The sequence below is a fragment of the Salmo salar genome, chromosome ssa05 (genome assembly GCF_905237065.1).
Source record: "Salmo salar chromosome ssa05, Ssal_v3.1, whole genome shotgun sequence".
Classification (NCBI taxonomy): Eukaryota; Metazoa; Chordata; class Actinopteri; order Salmoniformes; family Salmonidae; genus Salmo; species Salmo salar.
Window position 1 is genome coordinate 52157983 of NC_059446.1, and position 24424 is coordinate 52182406.

The 24424-nt window shown below is 41.9% G+C and overlaps 2 protein-coding genes across 2 annotated transcripts; one reads left to right on the forward strand and one right to left on the reverse strand.

Moving 5' to 3' along the window:
• Nucleotides 1–3076: 3076 nt before the first annotated feature.
• LOC106605079 (nuclear receptor subfamily 0 group B member 2) lies at nucleotides 3077–5043 on the forward strand. The gene is made up of 2 exons (XM_014200357.2): nucleotides 3077–3935; nucleotides 4250–5043. Exons 1-2 carry the CDS (start codon nucleotides 3404–3406, stop codon nucleotides 4489–4491), a joined length of 774 nt encoding a protein of 257 aa, XP_014055832.1. The 5' UTR covers nucleotides 3077–3403; the 3' UTR covers nucleotides 4492–5043.
• A 7145-nt stretch (nucleotides 5044–12188) lies between these two features.
• LOC106605080 (keratinocyte differentiation factor 1) lies at nucleotides 12189–18293 on the reverse strand. The gene is made up of 4 exons (XM_014200358.2): nucleotides 17986–18293; nucleotides 16316–17436; nucleotides 15879–15956; nucleotides 12189–13074 (listed from the first exon to the last, which is right to left on the reverse strand). The coding sequence occupies exons 2-4, from the start codon at nucleotides 17415–17417 to the stop codon at nucleotides 12983–12985; spliced, it is 1272 nt and encodes a 423-aa protein (XP_014055833.1). The 5' UTR covers nucleotides 17418–17436; nucleotides 17986–18293; the 3' UTR covers nucleotides 12189–12982.
• Between the last annotated feature and the right edge of the window lie 6131 nt (nucleotides 18294–24424).

Genomic DNA, 24424 nt, shown 5'->3' on the forward strand with positions numbered 1-24424 from the left:
GGTGGATCCTCTTTGGTAGGGTGAATCCTCTTTCCACACCCTCCTCTAAAATCCTCCCAGCCAAGTCCATTGGCCAAATCCCCTCCCCTTCTGAAATTCAGGTCTAGGTGTACCCCGACAAAATCGTGATTATTATGAAGAGTTCTTCATAACCCTCATATCCCACAGACGTAACATGTTGATGTTTTTTCGTCTGTTTGGATAGACTCCTCAAAATACACCAATGGGCACCGTCTCGTCAGAATTATGTGACTAAAAGTGGAAGTCATGCAAGCATTCAGGTGACTGGCGATACCATTGGCGGCCTGCACCTGCAATCTCTTTATTGCAGTTGTTCAGCTCATGACCTTGACCTTGACTACTTTCAGCAGGAAATCTCTGATTTAGACATTTTGATAGCTACGAAACAGTATTTGAAAGTTGAAACAGTGTATCAGAGACTCTAGCTTGATAAAATATTATAAAAAGTATAAAAGATATTGAAGCAATAGTGTTGTGTTAAACAGGGTTCCCCTACTATGCCTCCTTACCCAAAACACATGCAGTGCCTTCGGAAAGTATTCAGGCCCCTTGATTTTTTTTAACATTACAGCCTTATTCTAAAATGGATTAAATTGTTTACCTACACACAATACCCCGTAATGACAAAGCGAAAACAGGTTTTTAGAAATGTTTGCTTATTTATTCAAAATAAAAAACAAAAATACCTTATTTGCATACGTATTCAGACCCTTTGTTATGAGACTCGAAATTGAGCTCAACTGCATCTTGTTTTTGTTTATCATACTTGAGATGTTTCTACAACTTGATTGGAGTCTACCTGTGGTAAATTCAATTGATTGGACATGATTTGGAAAGTCACACACCTGTCTATATAAGGTCCCACGGTTGACAGTGCATGTCTGAGCAAAAGCCAAGCCATGAGGTCGAAGGAATTGTCCGTAGAGCTCCGAGACAGGATTGTGTCAAGGCACAGATCTGGGGAAAGGTACCAAAAAATGGCTGCAGCATTGAAGGTCCACAAGAACACAACGTCCTCCATCATTCTTAAATGGAAGAAGTTTGGAACCACCAAGACTCTTCCTAGAGCTGGCCGCCTGGCAAAACTGAGCAATCGGGGGAGAAGGGCCTTGGTCAGGGAGGTGACCAAGAACCCAGCCGTCTAAGGCGGTCTAAAGCAATGCATCATGTCGGGAGGAAACCTGGCACCATCCTTATGGTGAATCATGGTGGTGGCAGCATCATGCTGTGGGGATGTTTTTCAGCGGCAGGGACTGGGAGACTAGTCAGGATCGAGGGAAAGATGAACGGAGCAAAGTACAGAGAGATCCTTTATGAAAACCTGCTCCAGAGCACTCAGGACCTAAGACTGGGGCGAAGGTTCACCTTCCAACAGGACAACAACCCTAAGCACACAGCCAAGACAACGCAGGAGTGGCTTCGGGACAAGTCTCTGAACCCAATCGAACATCTCTGGAGAAACCTGAAAATAGCTGTGCAGCGACACTCTCCATCCAACCTGACAGAGCTTGAGAGGATCTGCAGAGAAGAATGGGAAAAACTCCCCAAATAGACTGGCTTGTAGCGTCATACCCAAGACTCGATGCTGTAATCACTGCCAAAGATGCTTCAACAAAGTACTGAGTAAAGGGTCTGAATACTTATGTAAATGTGATATTTCAGTTTAACTTTTTTAGTACATGTGCAAACATTTCAAAAAATCTGTTTTTGCTTTGTCATTATGGGGTATTGTGTGTAGATTGAGGAGGAAAAAACAATTTAATCACTTTTAGAATGAGGCTGTAACATAACAAAATGTAGAAAAATTCAAGGGGTCTGAATACTTTCCAAGTGCACTGTATGACACATGCTCACATCCTGTTAATTTATCAGACTAATAAAGTAATCAGCTTATCTGGTTCAAACCTCTGTGCTAGGCACTGCAAAGATAACAAACCATATCCACCAGTTTTTCACTATCTAATCAATGGCATGGGGTTGTTCAATGACAGACATGTTTAAAATCTATCAATTGATTGTTTAAGTTCAGAGAGACAAATAATCATGTTTTTTTTTGGCAAAACGCTTAAAATATATTTACATACTTTAAATGGTTGAGTTGGTTGAAACCAGAGATAGAATCTTGATCTTGTGGTTTTGGTCTTGAGATCACACAATGCCACATACGGTAAATGTGGTCTTGGTATTGGTCATTGGGTCTGGGTCCCAGCATCAATGTTCAGGTCTAGGTCGGGATCTCAGCTCATGGTCCCAGACCATAGTTAGTCTCTCAACTCGTGTGGTCAAGATATCTCTTGTCAGAGTTATGTGACTAAAAGTAGTGACACAACACAAAAGTGTCAGGGCACCTTGCTTTTTGTGGAAACCGGATGGGACGCCTTCAGATTGGCCTTGCTCTGTGTCTCGTTCTGGATCTTGTTTTTCCACATTTTAACTGGTCTTGGGCTTGTCAGGCTCTCGATACACTTGGTCTGGATTTCAGTCTCAAGAGTTTGGTTCTTGGTGTGGGTCTCAAAAGGTTGCGTATTGGTTTGGTCGGGGTCTGGTATTAGTTTGGGTATCGAGAAGTCTGCTGGACCGATTTGCCCAGAAAACACATTATTGGTGAGACAGGCTTCTGAGTCAGTGTGGAATATTCGGTGGGGACACATGACTGGGATCAGAGTTTAGGGCAGAAGGGCTGTTGCTTCCAAATCCACACTGAATTCCACCAAGTTTCACTATTATTCCGTCTGTCATTCCTGGCATTGTATACAACAAATCTGTAAGCTTTTGTTCAATGTAAGATATAATGTAACGTAATTTTTATCCAAGAAATCCATTCGGGTATGCAGGCCTACTGTTTTTGGTATATTTAGCCCTTTGGAAGCCTGAACTAAACTAAAGGTTGGGTACATCTCTCAAGGACTTAGCTGACAGGTCAGTGCTCCCTTACCTGTTTACATTGGCCCGTGTCCAGCATAGGTGTGAGCTGGCAATGAGCGGAGCTATATACAGTGTGCTTGAGTACTCCCACAGTCCTTGGTAGCTTGGTACAGCCTGGAGTAATGACAGAGTCACACAGATTAGGCTTACCCCGCCCGATATGGATATGCTCTATCCATTGGTTTTCAATAAGAATACCTTATCTGCTCTTTAGGGGACGCCGTCAGTCGAGTTGTCTGCTCTTTAGGGGCTCTTTGTTTTTCGCCGAGGACGTATTGACAGGTCAAGGTGCACGAGTTTAGCTCAGTGGGTTGGCCTTATAAATAGAAGCACGGTGTAAGGCATCCGCACAACCACACGCCACCTCAACAAGAGCCTGTCTTGGTAGGACAAGAACATTTGAATGTATTTCAGCTTTTCATTTTGTTTTTGAGAGTTTGTTCTGTATCTCATCAAAATGGATAACGCATGTCAATGTACAGATTACAATGACAGGCAGTCAAATGCTATCCTTTACAACATCCTCAATCAAGAAAATTCCAAGTCAGGCCACAACAACCTGAACTACAACTTGATACCTCCTAGATGCAACTGTGAGATGCGAAGGACAGTGTGCTTGAAAAGTCCAGCAGACATTTGCCAAGAGGCATCGGGAGTGCTGGTGAAAACAATTCACTTTATGAAGAACGTACCTGCTTTCAACCAACTCCCAAAGAACGATCAACTATCGCTCCTCCACAGTTGCTGGGTGCCACTCTTTATTTTGGGTCTGGCCCAGGAAGGCATGAACTTTGACGTCATCGACACCCCTGCCAATAGCATGCTGAAAAGAATCCTCTTGAATTCTCAAGAGAGCTCAGAGACGGAAAGAGAGCAGCCCACATTGGCTGGTGTGAACAAACTCAAGTCATGCCTCAAAAAGTTCTGGAGTCTGGATTTAAGTCCAAAGGAGTACGCATACCTCAAGGGCACCATGATATTTAACCCAGGTGAGGTTTGCCTTAAAACTTCAATATTTCAACCAGCCAATGGAAGTGTTTGTTCGGTAGGGATTTTACGTCCTCACAGCTGCTTGATGATCTAATAAACCTCCCTACATATAGAATTCAAACATTAAATAAGACTTGTTAAGGGCTTGTCCACACACGCAACAAAACATAAAATACTTTCAGTGAATCCAGCTGACCAGTAGGTTTACAAAAATCAATTGCAATATCATATATAACTGAACAGTACTGTACTGTACCCCTGTGTATAAAATGTAGCTTGTCCACTCATGATACATTTCTGTCCTCCTCAACAGATGTGAAAGACTTAAAGGCAGCTCTATTCGTGGAGGGCTTACAGCAGGAGGCTCAGCATGCTCTGAGGGAGGTGGTCCAACCACTCCACCCTGGGGACCGAAGCCGCTTTGCTCATATCCTGCTCGCGGCGTCCATGCTCAAGACCATCACACCCAACCTCATCACCGAGCTCTTCTTCCGTCCTGTCATTGGCCAAGCAGATCTACTGGACTTCCTGGTCGATATGCTCTTCAGCAGGTAGCTACTGCAAGGCTGATATACAGAGACCTGATATAATTTCCCGCTGGGACAATAAAGTTGAAACTTGAACTTGAGGGGTTTGGGCTCCCACTGTGAGGGATATTGAGTCCCCGGGACTGAGTTGGGGTGTCTGGTCATGTGGTGAAGAGATTGACAAATAAGAGCTCGTTATAAGGGGAAACAAAATAAATGTGTATTCTTTATTCCCAGTAATAAATGTCTGACCAAATAGGGAAATATTTTTTTTCTCTGGAAAATATGAGAAAAGTTTGCTATTGTTTACATCCAACTATGAATGAGCAACATTTACTGTATATTAGCAACATTTTTGGTAGAAAATTGAGGTCACAATGGCTGGTAGTTATAACAGACATTTTACTGGTTATATCAGACAGGCTACACTACGGTCTACAATACACATTCCTTAAAATCATGTATATTTTGCAGAATACCGTTTAGATACATTGTTTGTTTTCTGTATGTTTGCATGAAAAATGTAAATCATTTCTGGGACTGCCTCCAGAATATTTTCTATAAATATATTTTGATACAATTATTGGGTTATGTCTTTACAATTTGGAATATGGTTTGCGAGACAAGAATAGAAACAGCGTTAGCCAAGCCACAGTAGATTAAACGTCTCCTGTTCAAGAGGTCTATATTACAGCTGGCATTGCCATTCAAGGAGCTCTTCAAGCTCAAGTTAAACATATCTCTTCTAGTAGTAACTACTAATAAGCAGCGCACTGGAATAATATGGGCAGAATTCGAAGCCCACATCCTCCCCCCCCTAATCATTGGGTTAGAGTGTATCTGTGTTGGGAGTTGGGAGTGAGTGGAGTGGAGCATCAGTGATGTTTTCATACATAGACAAGGCATACATAGTACTCCTCAAGTTTACAACTTCCTGCTCCAGTTCCTGCTGATTCATATTGTGTTTGAACCCAAGTTACAGCAAGCTTTATCTGTATTACCTCACTGGTACAGAGGGCACTTTGGAAGGTGGTTTACCAGCTGGGTGCCCTGTACCGTCATCTTGCTGCCTCTCTCCTCTCCCGAGTGGCTCAACGCAGCAACGAGAGACAGCCTCAACGGAACTGCATAGTGACCGTCTCAACAGCCAATAACAGTCACTAAGCTCTCCTTATCATACCAATAAGATATGAGGAGGAATAATATTTTCAGTCTAATGAAGCCAAGGTCGGGCATGAACGAAAAATGTCACAGTGTTCTATATATCTAAATAAAGAAAACAATCTCAACATATGTAGAGTGTCACACCGTCAAACATTAGGTTGTAGTTCAGTTTCCCTAGACTGGACATTTGAACAACAACAAAAATATAGGTGAAAATATTACAAGTACAGTGTTACTGAAAAATAAGTATCTTACTGCTCTTTGAATACACAGTACAGAGTGTTTATTTATGCTGCAATAAAGATAGATCTATCAGATCTCAAAGATATATTATACATGATTTTATTTCTTTGTATTCACAAATGAGTATGGACATTTTTACTGAGCAATTCACAAAAGCAAAACCCTATGTCGAAACCAAGAAAAAGGCTTTGGAGCTTAGGAATATGTCTCCAGAAAACATTTAACATATATATATATAATAAATGCATGTTCAAATCTTCCAAACATCATTTAATGTAGCTAACAGTAAAAGTAATAAAATCAGTAAAGGACTTACACAATCAATACATTGATAGTAGAGAACATGGCATCTTTAAGAGAGAACTGAGAGTGAGGAGGAGCAGGACTTCAGCCCAAGACATGGTGCTCTGTCGCCTCCATGCCTGAAAAAAAAAACAGCTTTTTGGAGGTCCCTCATTTTGGTGTAAACACCAACTATGACAACCATTAAGGGCAGTGTCACACAGATTGACATCACAGAGAGAGGACTTTGGTCTGAGAATGTTGGGGTGAAGAAAAGGAAGGTCGGGAGAGGCTTTAGATCTGCGCTGGTGTCGATGAAGCGATCAAAAGGACAGAGAGATAAACCGGACCATCCCCATATTTTGGGCCATATTCCGTAGCATAACGTTGACCGGTGTAGCGTCCAGCATCCTCAGCTATGATATTATGAACAACCAGAGCACAGCCACTCTCAGTCTCTCTACTCTTCCTGTATTTTCAACACTGATCTTCCAATATGAGTCCACTTCAATAACGCTCTGAGATCCAGCTCTGTGGAACAGCCACTTAGTTGAAGAACAGTCACCTTCAGGATGCAAAGTGGCACATTGCAGGCTGACCTTACCTCCCACACTGGAGAGGAAGGGAGTGATATTGGGTGTTCCACTAGATCCAAAGCCCCTCAGTAGCTCCTTCAGAAGTACAGTACGTGAAGTTTATCTCCGGCCATGATCTTTCTGTGCTCTTTGAGTGTAGTTGTACCACAAGTCTCTCTCTACAGCCCCCTGATGTCTCCTAATTAAAGGTTGGCACGTGAACTTACTCTTTTGCTTTGACCAATGTGAACTAAACTGACTAAACAAAAACCAGATAAATGCATTGTGCTCTATGGACTTATCACAGCTGTAATTTCAACAGCTCTTGGCTGGTGGACAGTGACATATTTCAAACCTTACTTATTTGAGTCTGATGTTCATGCCATCCATTGTGTGGATCATGCTCAATGCGTTTTGAGGATTTAGGCTTGCAGATTTCTCCTAATGCAATAGAGGGATCTATTAAACAAATGATATGGACTCAAGGCAACTTTTGACTATTAAAACCTGAGCACTACAAGGTTATGAGGTACTACAAGATTTTCCACAATATACACTGAACAAAATATAAAATGCATCAATTTCAGAGTTACAGTTCATATAAGGAAATCAGTCAATTGAAATAAATGCATTAAGCCCTAATGTATGGATTTCACATGACTGGGAATACAGATATACATCTGTTGGTCACAGATACCTTAAAAAAAAGTTCACAACATTGACATCAGCAAACCCTTTGCCCACACGATGCTATACACACTGTCTGCCATCTGCCAGGTACAGTTCAAACCGGGATTCATTCATGAAGAGCACACCTCTCCAGCGTGCCATTGGCCATTGAATGTGAGCATTTGCCCACTGAAGTCGGTTACGACGTCAAACTGCAGTCAGGTCAAAACCCTGGTGAGGACGACGAGCACGCAGATGAGCTTCCCTGAATCAGTTTTTGACAGTTTGTGCAGAAATTCTTCAGCTGTGCAAATCCACAGTTTCATCAGGTGTCCGGGTGGCTGGTCTCAGACCATCCCGCAGGTGAAGAAGCGGGATGTGGAGGTCCTGGACTGGCGTGGTCACATGTGGTCTGCGGTTGTGAAGCAGGCTGGACTTACTGCCAAATTCTATAAAACAACGTATGGTAGATAAATTAGCATTAGTTTCTCTGGCAACAGCTCTGGTGGACATTCCTGCACCAATTGCACACTCCCTCAAAACTTGAGACATCTGTGACATTGTGTTGTCTGACAAAACTGCACATTTTAGGGTGGCCTATTATTGTCCCCAGCACAAGGTGCACCTGTGTAATGATCATGCCGTTTAATCAGCTTCTTGATATGCCACACCTGTCAGGTGGATGGATTATCTTGGCAAAGGAGAAATGCTCCCTAACAGGGATGTAAACACATTTCTGCACACAATTTGAGATAAATAAGCTTTTTGTCCATATGGAAAATGTCTAGGATCTTTTATTTCAGCTCATGAAACATGGGCCCAACACTTCACATGTTGCGTCTATATTTTACACACTGAGGCCCAAATCCTATGATACAAAAGCAAGTATTTCATTGACATCAAAGTATGATTTTACACAAAGTTAAGTTCATGTAGCTTCTTGAGCCCTAGACGTAAAATCACCCCAGGCTCAGAAAACACCTTAGCTTCACTGGAACTTCCATGCAATCACACTTGTGGATCTCAAATTCAGATTTCACCCAGAAAAACAGAGTTTGAAATAACCCATTCCCCCATACAGAATCTTTCCAGAACCTTGATATCCTCGTCTGTGCTTATGGACTGCCCTCTTCAATTCAAACCACAGGTTTTCAATGGGTTTGAAGTCCGGGGACTGAGATGGCCATTGCCAAATTTGTGGTCAATTAATAATTTCTTTCTGGATTTTGATGTGTGGTTGGGGTTATTTTCTTGCTGGAAGATCCACTTGCTGCCAAGTTCCAGCCTCCTGGGAGAGGCAACCAGATTTTAGCAGAAATGTCCTGGTACTAAGTAAAGTTCACCATAAAAAAAAGGGCCCCAGGATCAGTGGAAACAAAGTAGCCCAAAAAAACATTGAAGATCCACCAACATATTTTACAGTAGTTATGGGGTTATTTTCTGCATAGGCATCTTTCCTTCAATGCCAAATCCACCACTGGTGTGCGTGGCCACGGAGCTCTATTTTCATGTCATCTGAGCATAGCACAGGTTCCAATCCAAGTGCCAATGTCGTTTAGCAAACTCCAGGCATTTACATTTGCTGTTTTACCTGACAAATAGAGCTCGTTGTCCACGCACAGCAGCAGTGGGTTTGGCGTCGAAAGAAAGGACGTCATGCAGCCTGCTTAGCGAGTACCACTTCCTCCTGATTCGGGTCATACCGAAGCTCGAACCCAGGACCTCTAACAAAGACATCACCTCCAGCCTCACCTCTTTTATTTAGTTTTTTTTTAGATTAGAAGCATTTATTAGTCACATGTAATTGCAACAGTGCAGGTCAAAAAGAGAAGTGAATGAAACAATAATAATAATAATAATAATATAGACACCGAGTATACAGTACCAAACATTAGGAACACCATCCTAATATTGAGTTGCACTGAGTTACGTCAGATATTACCTAACTGCCATTTGTACTTATTATGGATCTCCATTAGTTCCTGCCAAAGCAGCAGCTACTCTTTCTGGGGTCCATCAAAATTAAGGCAGTTAAATACAATTACAAACATGACATTACATTTCACAACACATTGGTAATAGAAGTGACTGTGTGTATGTGTTCACAGAAACATGTATGGAGCCAGCACATGGAGACTTCCAAGATGACTGGACTGACGTACATGTACAGGTGTAACAGTTTAACTTCCGTCCCTCTCCTCGCCCCAACCTGGGCTTGAACCAGGGACCCTCTGCACACATCAACAACAGTCACCCACGAAGCACCGTTACACATCACGCCACAAAAGCCGGGAACAACTACTTCAGGTCTCAGAGCGAGTGATGTCACCCGATTGAAACGCTATTAGCGCGCACCACCGCTAACGAACTAGCCATTTTACATCGGTTACACAGGCGAGACCTGGGATAAACATTTTACTAGACAACTTTTAATTGTATTGTCTTTATTTATTAGGGAATTTAATGGTATCAGTCAATATGGGGGGGGGGACCTGTGTATTCTGCACCAGGATCAGGAAACTCCTGTTGCATATGGGATACCACACAGGAAAGTATAACCACTCTGACATGTCTGCCAAGATAGCCCCAATTACCACCAGACAATATTGTCAATAGGCACAGTACCTGTATCGGCTGGGAATTACAACAAATGATGCACACTTATATTAGTAGAACACTGCTTCTATGGTATTGTGTTGTTTATTCTACATGAACCTCTTAATACATATGGAAGTTATGAAAACACTTAAGTTTAGAATATCTACATAAATTCAGCAATCGCATTCTTCTCATATTACTCTGTAAGCTACTGACCTATCCAAAGCTTCCTCCGGCGTCTCACCATACACCTGCCTGTATTTATTAAACTCAACCTACTGGAGGTTTTGTTGGTGATTGCGTGAGGAGAAACAGCTGCGGGCAAGGTTCTGACAGATAGGTGTGTCTTGGTGTAGCAAGGGCAGAGCCAAGAACCACCCATATCCAACCACACACCCGAGAACCACCCATATCCAACCACACACCCATATCCAACCACACACCCGAGAACCACCCATATCCAACCACACACCCATATCCAACCGAGAAACACCCATATCCAACCACACACCCATATCCAACCACACAACCGAGAACCACCCATATCCAACCACACACCCATATCCAACCGAGAAACACCCATATCCAACCACACACCCATATCCAACCACACACCCGAGAACCACCCATATCCAACCACACACCCATATCCAACCGAGAAACACCCATATCCAATCACACATCCATATCCAAACACATAATCGAGAACCATCATATCCAACCACACACCCATATCCAACCGAGAAACACCCATATCCAACCACACACCCATATCCAACCACACAACCGAGAACCACCCATATCCAACCACACACCCATATCCAACCACACAACCGAGAAACACCCATATCCAACCACAGAACCGAGAAACACCCATATCCAACCACAGAACCGAGAAACACCCATATCCAACCACACATCCAAACCAGCTCGCGTTTGGCTTCAGTCACGGCCTCCACCATTTCTTGAGCACACCAAAAAAACAAGTCCAAATCGGCAGGTGCATTTCCCCTTTAAGCTGGAGCAGGGCAACAATTTTCAGTTCTTGTGGTACGCTGCTCCCTCTTGTGGTGGTCATTTAAACTGACACCAGGACAAGGAGGATTCGGATGTAACCTTCATTAGGTTAACGTTTCTAACACAATTCAATTCTTCCAAACATAAAATCAGGCATACATGAGTCAAGATGATAACCTCAATGACACAAATCTGTTATCCACGGCAAACTTGGGAGTTTTGTAAGCTAGTTGAAATTTGTCAACATGTCAACATCCAAGAAAAGATACCTTCTCTAAACCGAATGGCACAGAGAATGTATGTATACCGTCATGTGACCTGGCATGAGGTGTTAGTTGTGAAATAACTATCATTTCATGACACCTCACACAGGTAGAACTGGAACGTAGAGGGGGGCCGAGCCAGGGAAAACAGAAACAAAACCACAACAGAGCTTCGGGACACAGAGAGAAATTCTCAAAATCAGGTTCATTTACTTGATAATGCTCCCCTCTGCGATGAACTACTCAGGACAGACGGCAGGATTTTATATCCTTTCTTTCGTCAAAACCAGTCAAACGAGTTCCTCCTTTTTCTCTGAGGGTGGAAATAGGCTGACAACACACTGACCGGGGGTGGGGGGGTAGAGAAGGCTGACAACAGTAATTTGAGAGACGGGGAGAAATACAGAGGTGCTGATAAAGTAGCCCAACAACGTTGCACAAGCATGTTGCTGTGACAGGGAGAGCAGGCAAAACAAGTGTGCAGGAGTAGTTAGTGCTGAAATAATGTAAGTTAACACATTACATTGGAAGGAAAGATTGGAAGCTTGATAATAAATAACCGGTACAGGCCTCTTAAAAATGTAAAGCCTACACTTAGCTCTTTTTGCCCATTCTGCTGCATAACTAACCCAACAGCAAAAACACAAAATCCCAAGTTTTCCTCAATAATACACATCTGTGCATAAACATGAGCAGCACAGAGCAATTTTCAAGACTCAATGGCCTGAATCCATCCTTGAGATCTGTGTTTAACTCAAGTCAAGCATTGGTGTCAATGGAACTCGATCTCAAGTTAGGATGCAATCCAATGTGCATACCGAAACAATAAGCATACTCTATTAGATTTAAGCTAACTATATTATCATATATTAGATAAACAGTTGAATTAAACAGTTGAATTAAACAGTAGAAAGTTGGCATAAACAGGCAAGGGGATTCATTCCTTTTTTTATTTTTATAAAAATGTACCTATAGATTGACTTTTTTTTTTTTAAGTGACCAAATGCTCATTTACATTTTCAAAAGAGATGTTTACACAAACCAAGAAGCAACATTAACTTGTGAAAAAAAAGTTTTGTACAAAGTAACTCCTTTGACACTGAAAGTAAAGTATGAAGCTAAACCTGCTACTGGGTCCAAATGGTAGGGTGTCAATTTGCCCTAACGCACTGTCACATGCACACTTAAACAGGGACGGTTATGCATTAGGGTCAGTCACTTTACTGAGAGCGGAGATAAAATGGCATGGAGTGATTTTAGTGTCTCTGCTTGGAGTGGCAAGGCAACAACATAACTGGTATAAAAACAACTTACAACATAGCATGCAAATACAAAAAAAGTCCATAGTTTTCCCCTGTTAAAAAATAAATAAATCCCCTTGTTTTTCAGATATGTACCAATTGTGCACCAGTAGAGTGGTGCCACCATCTCTCCCTTCCCCCTTTCAAGCAGGCCTCACTCACAGTTCCATGGTTTGGAAGGACATGCTGATTCCACACCAGAGTGAAAAGGCTTCAATAGTCCCACACTTAAGATACTCTCTGTCTCTATAGATGGCCTTCTACTACAGTTCCAGGGAAGCATGACAGTGTTGGAGGAACAATAGGCTGATCAACAAACATTTAAATCACACAACAGCCGGCCCCAGTTCGGTTGAGGCCCTTGAGAATGTTGTGCCCTGGACGTTGCGTTGACCTTGTCATGACGTTCAGAGGACGTGCAGAAGTGGGGCCCCTGACGAGTCAGTCTCTGTGTCATGCTGGTAGTGAGAGTAGGCTGTAGCTGAGCTGGAGGAGTCAGCTAGGAGGGCCGGAATAGAGAGAGATATTTACCAGCCAGTATTGGAATGAACAGAGACTACAAGTTACAGCAATATTTAAAGTTACCACTTTAATGGTTACTGAACCACACGATACCTTATGGGACCGGTTTCCTGTACACTGATTAAGCCTAGTCCTGGATCGAAAAGCTACATATTCTCCATTGAGCATTTTTATTTCCAGGACTAGCTTTAAAATCTGTGTCCAGTAAACTGGCCCTTCATCAAATAAAAAAAATAGAAAATGACATTCTGACAGCTGATATCCTGGCACACTCCCACAGATGCATGTGGTGTGAAAACACCACAATGCCCCTCCATTTAAAGGCAGTGTAACAAGACTCCCCCCTCACCTTCCATTCTCTCCACTGTATAACAAAATAAAGCTGTAATCAGGGTTACTCCCCAAATTCCATAACAAACCGTCGACCATTATGTGGCAGGAATTTAATGTCACCCGATACGCTGCCTGAGGGGACGACATACACCACCTACCCTGAGCGAATGGGGGAAACTGAGATGGGATGCAAGGGGTGTATAGGGTGGCAGACAGGGGGAGGTGGTATAATAGCCAAGAGAAAACAGCATACGGAAAAAGGAGGAATGCGAAGGCTTTTATTCTCCAGGAGTCACATCAAAAGCACGGTATGCCACTGGTAATCAGAGAGGTAAGAAAACACCTGCAGCTGCACTGGGCACTACAGCTGCGTTGACCATAGAGCCCCTCAGCTACCATGACTTACCGGAACAGTCAGCCCAGAGGTTAGGCCTACAACCTCTGCTGCCTGCCGCATAGAACCCAGGGTTGTGTTCATTAGGGCACGCAGCTGGAAACGTTTTAAAACCTTTCGCAATGGAAAATGAGCGTTTCTAATAAGTCTAGCTAGTCCTTCCCTGTTCCAGTCCATTTTCTTCAGTTTGGTGCCTAAATGAACACTGCCCAGGACAGGTAAAGATAACCATTCCATGAACCACAACAAGGAAACAATGTGTTATTGTTCTGAAAACATGTATTGGATCAGATATGGGAGAGTATTTCCAGCTTAGAACAATTACACTGAAATGCTACAGAACCCACCATATTGTAAATAGATGCTGGCTCAGATTCAAGATATTCAGTGCATTCGGAAAGTACTCAGATCCCTTGAATTTTTCCACTTTGTCACGTTATTCTAAAACTGATTAAAAAAAACTATTTCCTCCCCTCAATCTACACACAGTACTCCATAATGATGAAACAAATAGGTTTTTAGAAATATTTGCTAATTCATAAACAGAAATATCACATTTACAATAAGTATTCAGACCCTTTACTCAGTTCTGTGTTGAAGCACCTTTGGCAGAAATTACAGTCTCAAGTCTTCTAGGGTATGACGCTGCAAGGTTGGGAAAAAATATCAAAATACAGATGTGTCATTCTTCTCGGTAGATCCTCTCAAGCTCTGTCAGGTTGGATGGTGAGCGTAGCTGCACAGCTATTTTCAGGTCTCCAGAGATGTTAGATCGGGTTCAAGTCTGGGCTCTGGCTGAACCACTCAAGGATATTCAGAGACTTGTCCCGAAGCCACTCCTGCGTTGTCTTGGCTGTGTGCTTAGGGTTGTTATCCTGTTGGAAGGTGAACCGTTGCCCCAGTCTGAGGTCCTGAGTGCTCTGGAGCAGGTTTTCATCAAGGATCTCTCTGTACTTTGCTCCATTCATCTTTCCCTGGATCCTGTCTAGTCTCCCAGTCCCTGCCGCTGAAAAACATCCCCACAGCATGATGCTGCCACCACCATGCTTCACCGTAGGGATGATGCCAGGTTTCCTCCAGATGAGACTCTTGGCATTCAGGCCAAAGTGTTCATTCTAGGTTTCATCAGACCAGAGAATCTTGTTTCTCATGGTCAGAATCCTTTAGGTGCCTTTTGGCAAACGCCAAGCTGACTGTCATGTGCCTTTTACTCAGGAGTGGCTTCCGACTGGCCATTCTTATCATAAAGGCCTGATAGGTGGAGTATTGCAGAGATGGTTGTCCTTCTGGAGCTCTGTCAGAGTGACCATCGGGTTCTTGGTCACCTTCCTGACCAAGGCCCTTCTCCCGATTGCTCAGTTTGGCCAGACGGCAAGCTCTAGGAAGAGTCCTTACAACTCATGGCTTTGTTTTTGCTCTGACATGCACATTTCAACTGTGGGACCTTATATAGAGGTGTGTGCCTTTCCAAGTCATGTCCACAGGTGAACTCCAATCAAGTTGTTGAAACATCTCAGGAATGATCAATGGAAACATGATGCACCTGAGCTCAATTTAGAGTCAAATAGCAAACGGTTGGAATACTTGTGTAAATAAGGTATGTTTTTTTGTTTTAAAACATTTCTAAAAATGTGTTTCTGCTTTGTCATTATGGGGTAGTAGATTGATGAGGAAAAACATTGTATTTAATCAATCTTAGAATAATGCTGTAACGTAACAAAATGTGGAAAAGGGGAAGGGGTCTTAATACTTTCCGAATGCACTGTATCTTATACAGTAAACCATCTATGGTATAGGGAAGTACAGGGTCTTGATATAGTAGTAGTCTAAATACTGTAAAATAAGTGGCAAACAATGTAACTGTACGAGCAGGTTTGGCCTAGACTAGCTAGGCTAGGGCACGTTTTCTAAAAGCATCTCAGAGGAGTGCTGATCTAGGATCAGGTACCCCATGTCCTAGAAATCTCATTCATTATGATATAAAAACACGAAACTGATCCTGTATCAGCACTCCTACTGTGAGACGTTGTGAATTCATATCCAGAAGTACTTACTTATTCCACTGTAGTGCCTCATCTTCCTGGCTAGTTCGTCCGACCGTGTCAGCTCCGACACTTTCACCTCAGGCTCCACTGTGGTAAAAATACAATGTAGTGTTACTCAAACATAGATGTACATGAATGAATAGAAAAGGGAGACTCAATGATACCGAAGAGATGAGACAACAAACACTAGCGCACCAAAAGCATTTCAGCAGAGTCATCTATGGAGACTATGACTATGATTATAGTTTTGGTATGCAACATAAACATGTGAAGTAAGAATAGGGGAAAGTGGGTGGTTAAATGGGAAAGTAATTCATTGTTGTAATTCAAAGAATTCATTGTTGGATTTAACTTAAATTGAAAGACAAAACTTTGTCACCCTTATTCTCTCAAAACTCTCAATACCTGAAATGCACTAGTTATTTTGAATGTAGTAACCCTCTTACTCTCACTGCTGTTAAAGGTGTACGTCATTGTTTCATTGCCACTGTCAGGAAGGAGGGTCCCTCGGTCGTTGGTCCAGTTTGCGCGCGGCTGCTGGTGCACTGGCTCCTGGGCCTGGGAGTTGGAGTTTTTGTTCTTCTTGCCTTTACGCGTGCTGATGCGGATGACGCCGTGCACCAGCCTGCACTCTGCCTCCCGCTGCTCCAGGTTGTAGTCCTGAGCAATGCTGCAGATCAGCTCGCTGATCTCATTGGTCTTCCTTGAGAACGACGAGTCCGATGTGCACTTGGCCAGTTGGTCGATCTGGTGCAGCGCGTAGAGCTCTAGAAGTTTCTTAGTGATGAGCGAGTCAATGTCCGTGCCGCTGTCGCTCAGGTCGTCCAGATCCAGGTCCTCCCGGGAGTAGATGGTGCTGGTGTTGCTGACGGGACGCTGGCTGTCGCCCTTGCCGCCCGTACGCGTCCGCTTGGGGCCCGACGACGAGGTGGGATAGACCACCGTCTGGCCCCCGATGCGGACGTCCTTGTAGCGGAAGCTGTCACTGGGAGGCAGATTGGAGGGCTGCTTGGAAGGCTTGATGCTGGTCTCCAGAGGGATGCCGCAGGTGGGGTTGGACACGGACACGCCGTTGGGGGGGTTGGGCTGCTCAGGGTCAGCCTTGCCGGGGTGGTCCGTGGAGCTCTCGTTGTTGACAGGCAGACAGAGATCCCGGCTGCCACAGAAGCCACAGGTGAGGACACAGCAGAGGAGAGCCTTGCAGCCACTCCAGCCCATAGAGGCACAGGAGCCACATGCATTTGTGCTCTGGGGTGAGTCCACTGAGCCAGGGATGAACCCCAGTGTCTCTGACCCCCGCACGCTGACATGTCGTGTTGGGGGGGTTCCTCTGCGGCCTTGCTGGCCCTCAGAGTGACGGGTGTGGTCACCATTATACTGTTCCCGTGTGTTGTGGTCGGCATGGGGGTCCTTGTAGGACTCTTGGCTGGCGGTGCTGTCTCTAGAGATGGTGCGGCCCTGCTTGTAGCCGTCGGCCCTGGTGCTGTGTCCCCTGTGCTGTTTGTCGTGGCGGGACTTCTGAGGAGCCCCTGTGCTGTGGCCAGGCATGGCTCAAAGCACCCGGGACCTTTCAATAGGATGGGAACAATGGAATATAAACACTTGATAGTTATATCTAAACACAGTAATTATTACGCTTACTACTAATCTCTTTTGCCAGTCACATGAATCATTTCCTGTTGCAACAAGTAGACTATTGACGCCAAACATTGAACTAATACTTTATTTTGAGATACAGCCCATAGTTAGTTGTTGTAGGCTACTTTGCAGATACATGTTTTAATCATGCAATTGGAGAGAATGCAATAGGAAAAAGTCAAATTCTGATATATTTCAAGTCAATCAAAATCGCGTATCAATTTGACCTGTGGAATTGTCACAACGACTTTGTTTTGGATACATTTTCCGTGCGTGTATTCGGTCTGTTTTGATCGAGTAGGCTACCCAGGTATGCTATCTTTGTAGGGTAATAAAGAAATTGGGATGTTTGTTAAATATGACTTTTCAAAAAACAAACATGTCATCTATAAGGTCACTTTATGTCGGGCTAGAGTTAAGCTTGTTCGAAATTAGGATAAGCTTCTTCATATGGTGAACATTTGAGAAGTTAACTTACCGCATAAATCGCTTGGGTTACTTTTGGCAACTCTTGACGCCGATAAAATTACGGAAGTCCGTAAAGAAAACGTTCTTTCTTTGGGTCGAGTTTGTGTGTATCGGTTTCTCAACTCTCCACCTGTTTTCTTCACCACAAAGTCAGCCGATTTCAAGACAAAAAGCTAGCTACCAACCCTATCCACTGAAGCTTCTTTTGGTAAATTCCACAGTGTTCTGTTCCTTCGTCTGCCCGTGTAGGTTGTTACCTGCGGCTACAGGTAAATCCAAATTCTATAACACCCACCCAGAGGGAAGACGTGACGATCTGAAATGTTCAAAATAAAAGTCCCCCACGTAATAGTAGAAAATGTCAATAAACTAATAATTGCCTAAACATGAACAATATTCATATTTGTTCATATTTAAGTGACATTTGCAATACATGTGTGTTTTAAAACATGTTCCAAGGCCAAATAAATACGCCCAATGCAAATCACTGTATATGGAATATTATTGGCGTGTAAAACAAACTATTCTAGGTGCCACAGTAAAATATATTGTAGGGAATACTCAGCAGGGTCCGTGGAATGTAGGCTATATATGGTGTCTTTTCATGGGGCTCTGAATAATACAGAGTGTTGCTGGCCTTTTACTCCACCCATTCCATTGCCCACAATAAGAATCACTCCGCCCTCAAACTCAACTCTGGACCTCGAAGCTAGCTCCACTGCCTGTTTTCATTGTCAGGGACCGATTTAGACCTGGCACAACAGGTGGGTGCAATTGGTTATCAAGTAGAACAGAAAACCAGAGCAAAATCTATTTCTAGGTGTCACAATAAAAAATATTGTAGGGAATACTCAGTAGGGTCTGTAGAATCCATATGTGGTGTCATTTCATGGGGCTCTGAATAATACTGGACTTTTACTACGGCCAATACATTGGCCAAAATGCAAATCACTGTATATGCATTACATAAGGGCTCATAGAGAAAAAAGTATAATTTGTGCTGATGTAAAAGGGGAGTGGGGAGTACTCAGTAGGGTCTGTACAATCTATATGTTGTATCATTTCATGGGGTACTGAATAATATGCAGTGTTGCTGGACTTTTACTGTGGTCAAACCTTTTAAAATGGGTTGCCTGAACACTATACGGTACAAATATAGCACTGTACTGGAAAAACGATTATTTGTGCCGGTGTTTCATTTTTACGTTTTTCTTTCAGTAATTGTAGTGACTTGATTTCACCAGAATCCCAAAAGTTATTTGTGCATTGTTCAGATGTTATGGCATTCTCTCCAATTGCATTCTCTCCAATTGCATGATTAAAACGTATCTGCAAAGTAGCCTACAACAACTAACTATGGGCTGTATCTCAAAATAAAGTATTAGTTCAATGTTTGGCGTCAATAGTCTACTTGTTGCACTTCTGTTCTGAGCAGCCAAACAGCAGAGGTTGGCATTGGCTGTTAATTCCTTGTGCACCTTATATGCGGCAGTGTTATGAAATTACAATGCAAGTTTCTCCCTCTATGGAGCTATAAAAAAAAAAAGTATATATATATATATGTCTGAAAATGTATGATGTTGAAAATGTACTACACAGTAAGGATTCTACTCTTTAATCTTTCCTGCAAATAGGCCTACCCATGAGAACGTTTTGAAATACCTACCGCTTCTCTCCGAAAGAACCCTCTCCCATTCTTCACGAGTCAGTGTAACACACCATTATTTGGAATGGTATGCCTGAATTTGGAGTGGTATGCCTGAATTTGGAGTGGTATGCCCGAATCCGAAATTTGCCTTTCAGTGTATCCTCTTATTTCGACGTCAACCTCTCCAGTTACATGCTGCTCATCTAATTGCATTTTGTCATAGAGCTTTATATTTCCTCTTCTGATAAACCTTTACCACAACTTTCTGGGTGGGTTGCACAAATATGTATTAACTCTTAAACTGGGTTAAATCAAGGTTGATCTATTAATCTTGTTGCACCAAATGTTAAAGCTAGTTTTAAATTAAACCTAGTTAAATTAAATCCTTCCTCTAATCTAAGTTTAGTTTTCACTTTAAACCTAGATCAATTTTAAGCCTGTTGCTCAATAAATACAAAATAATATATCAACTTAGATTGGAGATTAATTCTAAACAGCCACTTGAGGTGGTTTAACCTGATAAAATGGCAGCATATCTACTGTGGAGAGTTCCTCAGAGAATAATTAGAGACAGGTTTAATCCTGTTGAGTTTTATGATAATTAACTCATTATTAGTAGGCTATTTACATGCCCATTTTGTACAACAATTGAATTGGAGTTCATGATATGCCCAGACTTGGTATGAATGATGATTTTATGCAATATGCTGTAACGGGCCTGATAACGGTAAGATTGTAGTGAAGTAGCATTAACATTAGTTTTAACATGCGTTATACACAGTAAATTTGAAAGTGTTAAATCAACACTTTAAGTGTTAAATTTAACACTGTCAGCGAGTACATATGGTCCCACTATACACAGAGTACAAAGTACACTGATCATAGTGTTACATTTCTAGTGTTGATTTAACACTGAGGAGTGTAAAAAGTTAACACTCTACTACACTGGCCGGTGTTGATAAACATTTAACACTAAGAGGTAATCAACACTTTGAGTGTTATAATGACACTCACTAGTGTTGATCTACAATGACTCCTATTAGAATAAAAATGTGTTTATTCTATTCAGTGTTAATGTATTTACTCTTCCCCCAAGTAAATGGAAATTATATTTTGAAAAAGCACTTGGAATTTCACAATAAACTCAAGCAAAGCTGTTTCAACATTCAAATATGTTTATTATGACCAAACCATAAGTCTCAGCCCTGGCTTAAATTGTCATAAAGTGACAGTAGAATGTAGTCAAAAGAATCATCTGCTCCATATGACATGAGAAAATCAATAGGTTTGTTGGAAAATGCTGACATTTACATTAAAAACAAATATGTTTCTCACAACCTAACCATAAGTATCAGCCCTGGCTTAAACTGTTATCAAGTGACAGTAGGGGGCAATGTAGTCAAAAAAATCCCCTTGCTCCATATGACATGAGCAAATAATGTATCATGAGGTGGTGTTTCGGTAACAGATTTCTATCAGGAAACAAATACTTGAAAAGCCTATGATGTTCCGCAATTAAGTGCTTCAGATAGATAGTCATGCCCTCTGTTAGTATAGGAGAAAACACAATATTTACAATTTGTAGTAGTAACAGAAGCAGCTGCCAGTATTTATCATCTTTCTGTACCAGATCACCAAATATCAAATTACATTTACATTTACGTCATTTAGCAGACGCTCTATCCAGAGCGACTTACAAATTGGTGCATTCACTTATTATATCCAGTGGAACAACCACTTTGCAATAGTACATCTATATCTTTTTTGGGGGGGGGGGGGGGTTAGAAGGATTACCTTATCCTATCCCAGGTATTCCTTAAAGAGGTGGGGTTTCAGGTGTCTACGGAAGGTGGTGATTGACTCCGCTGTCCTGTCCTTACGGAGAAGACACCAAGACTGAATAGCATTTAGACCCAAATCATTGCTCCCATCATCCAATTTGAGTGCAGGTGGATGATTCCTCCTCTCTGTGTAGCCATATTTAAATGAATGAACTCTACCTTACACATTTTTAGCAGTCACAAAGTTGACTTGTATATACTGTAACACAAGTTTTACCTCAAGTGGTGCACCTCCTTCTAAAATGTAATGCATTATATCAACAGAAATATTGTCTGTAGTATTGAAGTACTGCAGAGAGTTCAATAAGCAAGCATGCTTCACACCGTACACATGAGGTAGTGTTACGTTTGACTGAAGAGTTTGACAATTTTCTTAATTTTAAATCTGGATCAGTAAATCTATGATGAACGGTTTTAAACTATGATTAGTGACATGTTGCACCAATATAAGAGGTATTTCGTGAGTTGAAACGGAGTAGCTGACAAATGAGGCCACACAGTTGCTGTTCCTTGATAAAACAATAACAATGTAAGGTTAGAACTACTGCAACTCCATCGTGAAATGTTCTCATGGGTTGGCTGATTTGAAATAAAATCCGTTATTTGCCAGGACTAGACAATGCATAAAATATTATTTATTATTGTCATTACTTAACGTTATTTATTCATTTATTTTTGTCCGTTAGCCACCTGATCATGGCCCTTCAAAAAAAGTTCACATTTCTCCGCTTATGAAAAAAACTATTGTCGGAGCTGATAGAGGAATTTATTAACATAACTGTTACTGGAGGATAAAAAGACAGACAACACGACTGTCAAAAAGAAATATGACGCCTGGGCCATTTTATGCGACAGATTTAATGGATCGACACGGATTAAAGAGAAGAGGGACACAAAGCGTGCTGGGAAAAAAAACTTAAAAGTGAAAGCCAAAAAGGATGCAGCAGCCCGGAACCGGAGGGGGGCCTCCGTCCAAGTGAATTGATACTATCACCCAAAAGATATCCGAGACTCATCCCCAGCAGTTTGCCCCTCTTCATAACCCCTATGAAGACGACGGACAACTCGACCCACCAATATTTATTTAGTAAGCATAAATAACTTGTAAAGATCAATGCCTATAATAATGCACGTTATAACTAAAGTTAATGCAACTTCACTACAATGTTACTGTTATCAGGCCCGTTACAGCATGTTGCATAACATCATCACTCGTATCAAGGCTGGGCATATCATAAACCCCCATTCAGTTGTTGTACAAAATGGGCACGTAAATATCCTACTACTAATGAGTTAATTATCATAAAACTCAACAGGATTCAACCTGCCTCTAATTATTCTCTGAGGAACTCTATCGTTTTGGTCTCTCCTCAGTAGATATGCTGCCATTTGGTGCAACAAGATTAATAGATAAACCTTGATTTAACCCAGTTTAAGAGTTAATCCATGTTGGTGCAACCCACCATTAATCATAGATTTACTGATCCAGATTTAAAATTAATTGGTGCAAACACATCTCTGATTAATTTTAAACCTAGATTTACAAAACCTAGATTAGCTCTAATCCTAGATTCATTTAAACCATGTTGGTGCAACCCACCCTCTGTCTCTAAGTGGTACTATTCATTCCCAATATCTGGGGTGTCTGAGATTTGATTGAGCTGCACCACTGACACTTCCTCATACGAACTATTGGCTACATCCGGATGAAAATCAGAAGCAAGTTCTTTATCCTCAAAAGTCTGTACACTTTGCATACAGTATTTAGTTGGCAGTCTGAGGGTCTCCTCTGAATAGTTGACATTCCCTCATTTAAACTCTCCACAGGCAATATGTTTTGAACCTGAGCCTCATTTACATTCTCTGTTTGTACTATTTTGTTTAATCTCACCTTGTTGTCATGAGCAATAGAACGTATACATGTGTCACAGTCATACAGGTATGACAGCCCATCATTGTTGCAGTCTTTGAAGCAGTTGGCTTCTTAACAAATCACCTGCCAATAATCAGTATTTGGCACTACCATTAGCGCAAGGCAAGAGTGCATGAAAGTCATGTATGGAATGGCGTTTTATTTCACGCTAGGGTAAGCAACAACAAAAAGTGTTAAGGGTTTTGTTTTTCCAACTGATATTCAGAACACAAAAAAAGTCAATTAATTTATTGTTTTTGGAATTCATTTAACATGCAGGACTCAAAGTAGGCATTAGAAGAAAGACAGAGTAATAACCAGCAGGCTGTTCAACACAGTCCCCTGAAAACGGAACATAGTTGGTTAGTAGAACCCCAACTGAGTATTTTCCACCCAAGTTTATTTGAGACAGGTAATAACGTTTTATCTTTACCAGTGTGTGGTCTAGCAATGACTAAAATATGAAATCACATTAATATGCTTTTGGGCCACATATTTGCCTGACAGTGACAACATAACGTGCTAAAATGGTAGCTGTCCATGGTGCTGATATGTGTCTCACTGTTCAAATGTCAACATAAAGCTTCCTATGACCTGGCTTTTTGTTCAAACTCACCTGTTTTGTATTTTAGGGACTGTAGTGTGTAGACTGGACCCTGGTTTTATGGACACACAATCAATCATTGTACAGTGCTATATTTGTACCGTACAGTGTCCAGGTAACACAGTTTAAGCTGTTTGACCACAATAAAAGTCCAGCAACAATCCATATTATTTAGAGCCCATGAAATGACACCCTATAGATTCGATTGACCCTACTGAGTATTCCCTACAGTACTTTTACTGCGGCACCTAGAACAGTTTTTGCTCTATAAGCCAATATGTATTCCATATACAGTGATTCGCATTGTGGTCAATGGAATGGGTAGAGGAAAAGTCCAGCAACACTTCGTATTATTCAGTGCCCCATGAAATTACTCCATATATATTTTCTACAGAGCCTACTGATTATTTCTTACAGTACTTTTACTGTGGCACCTAGAATAGT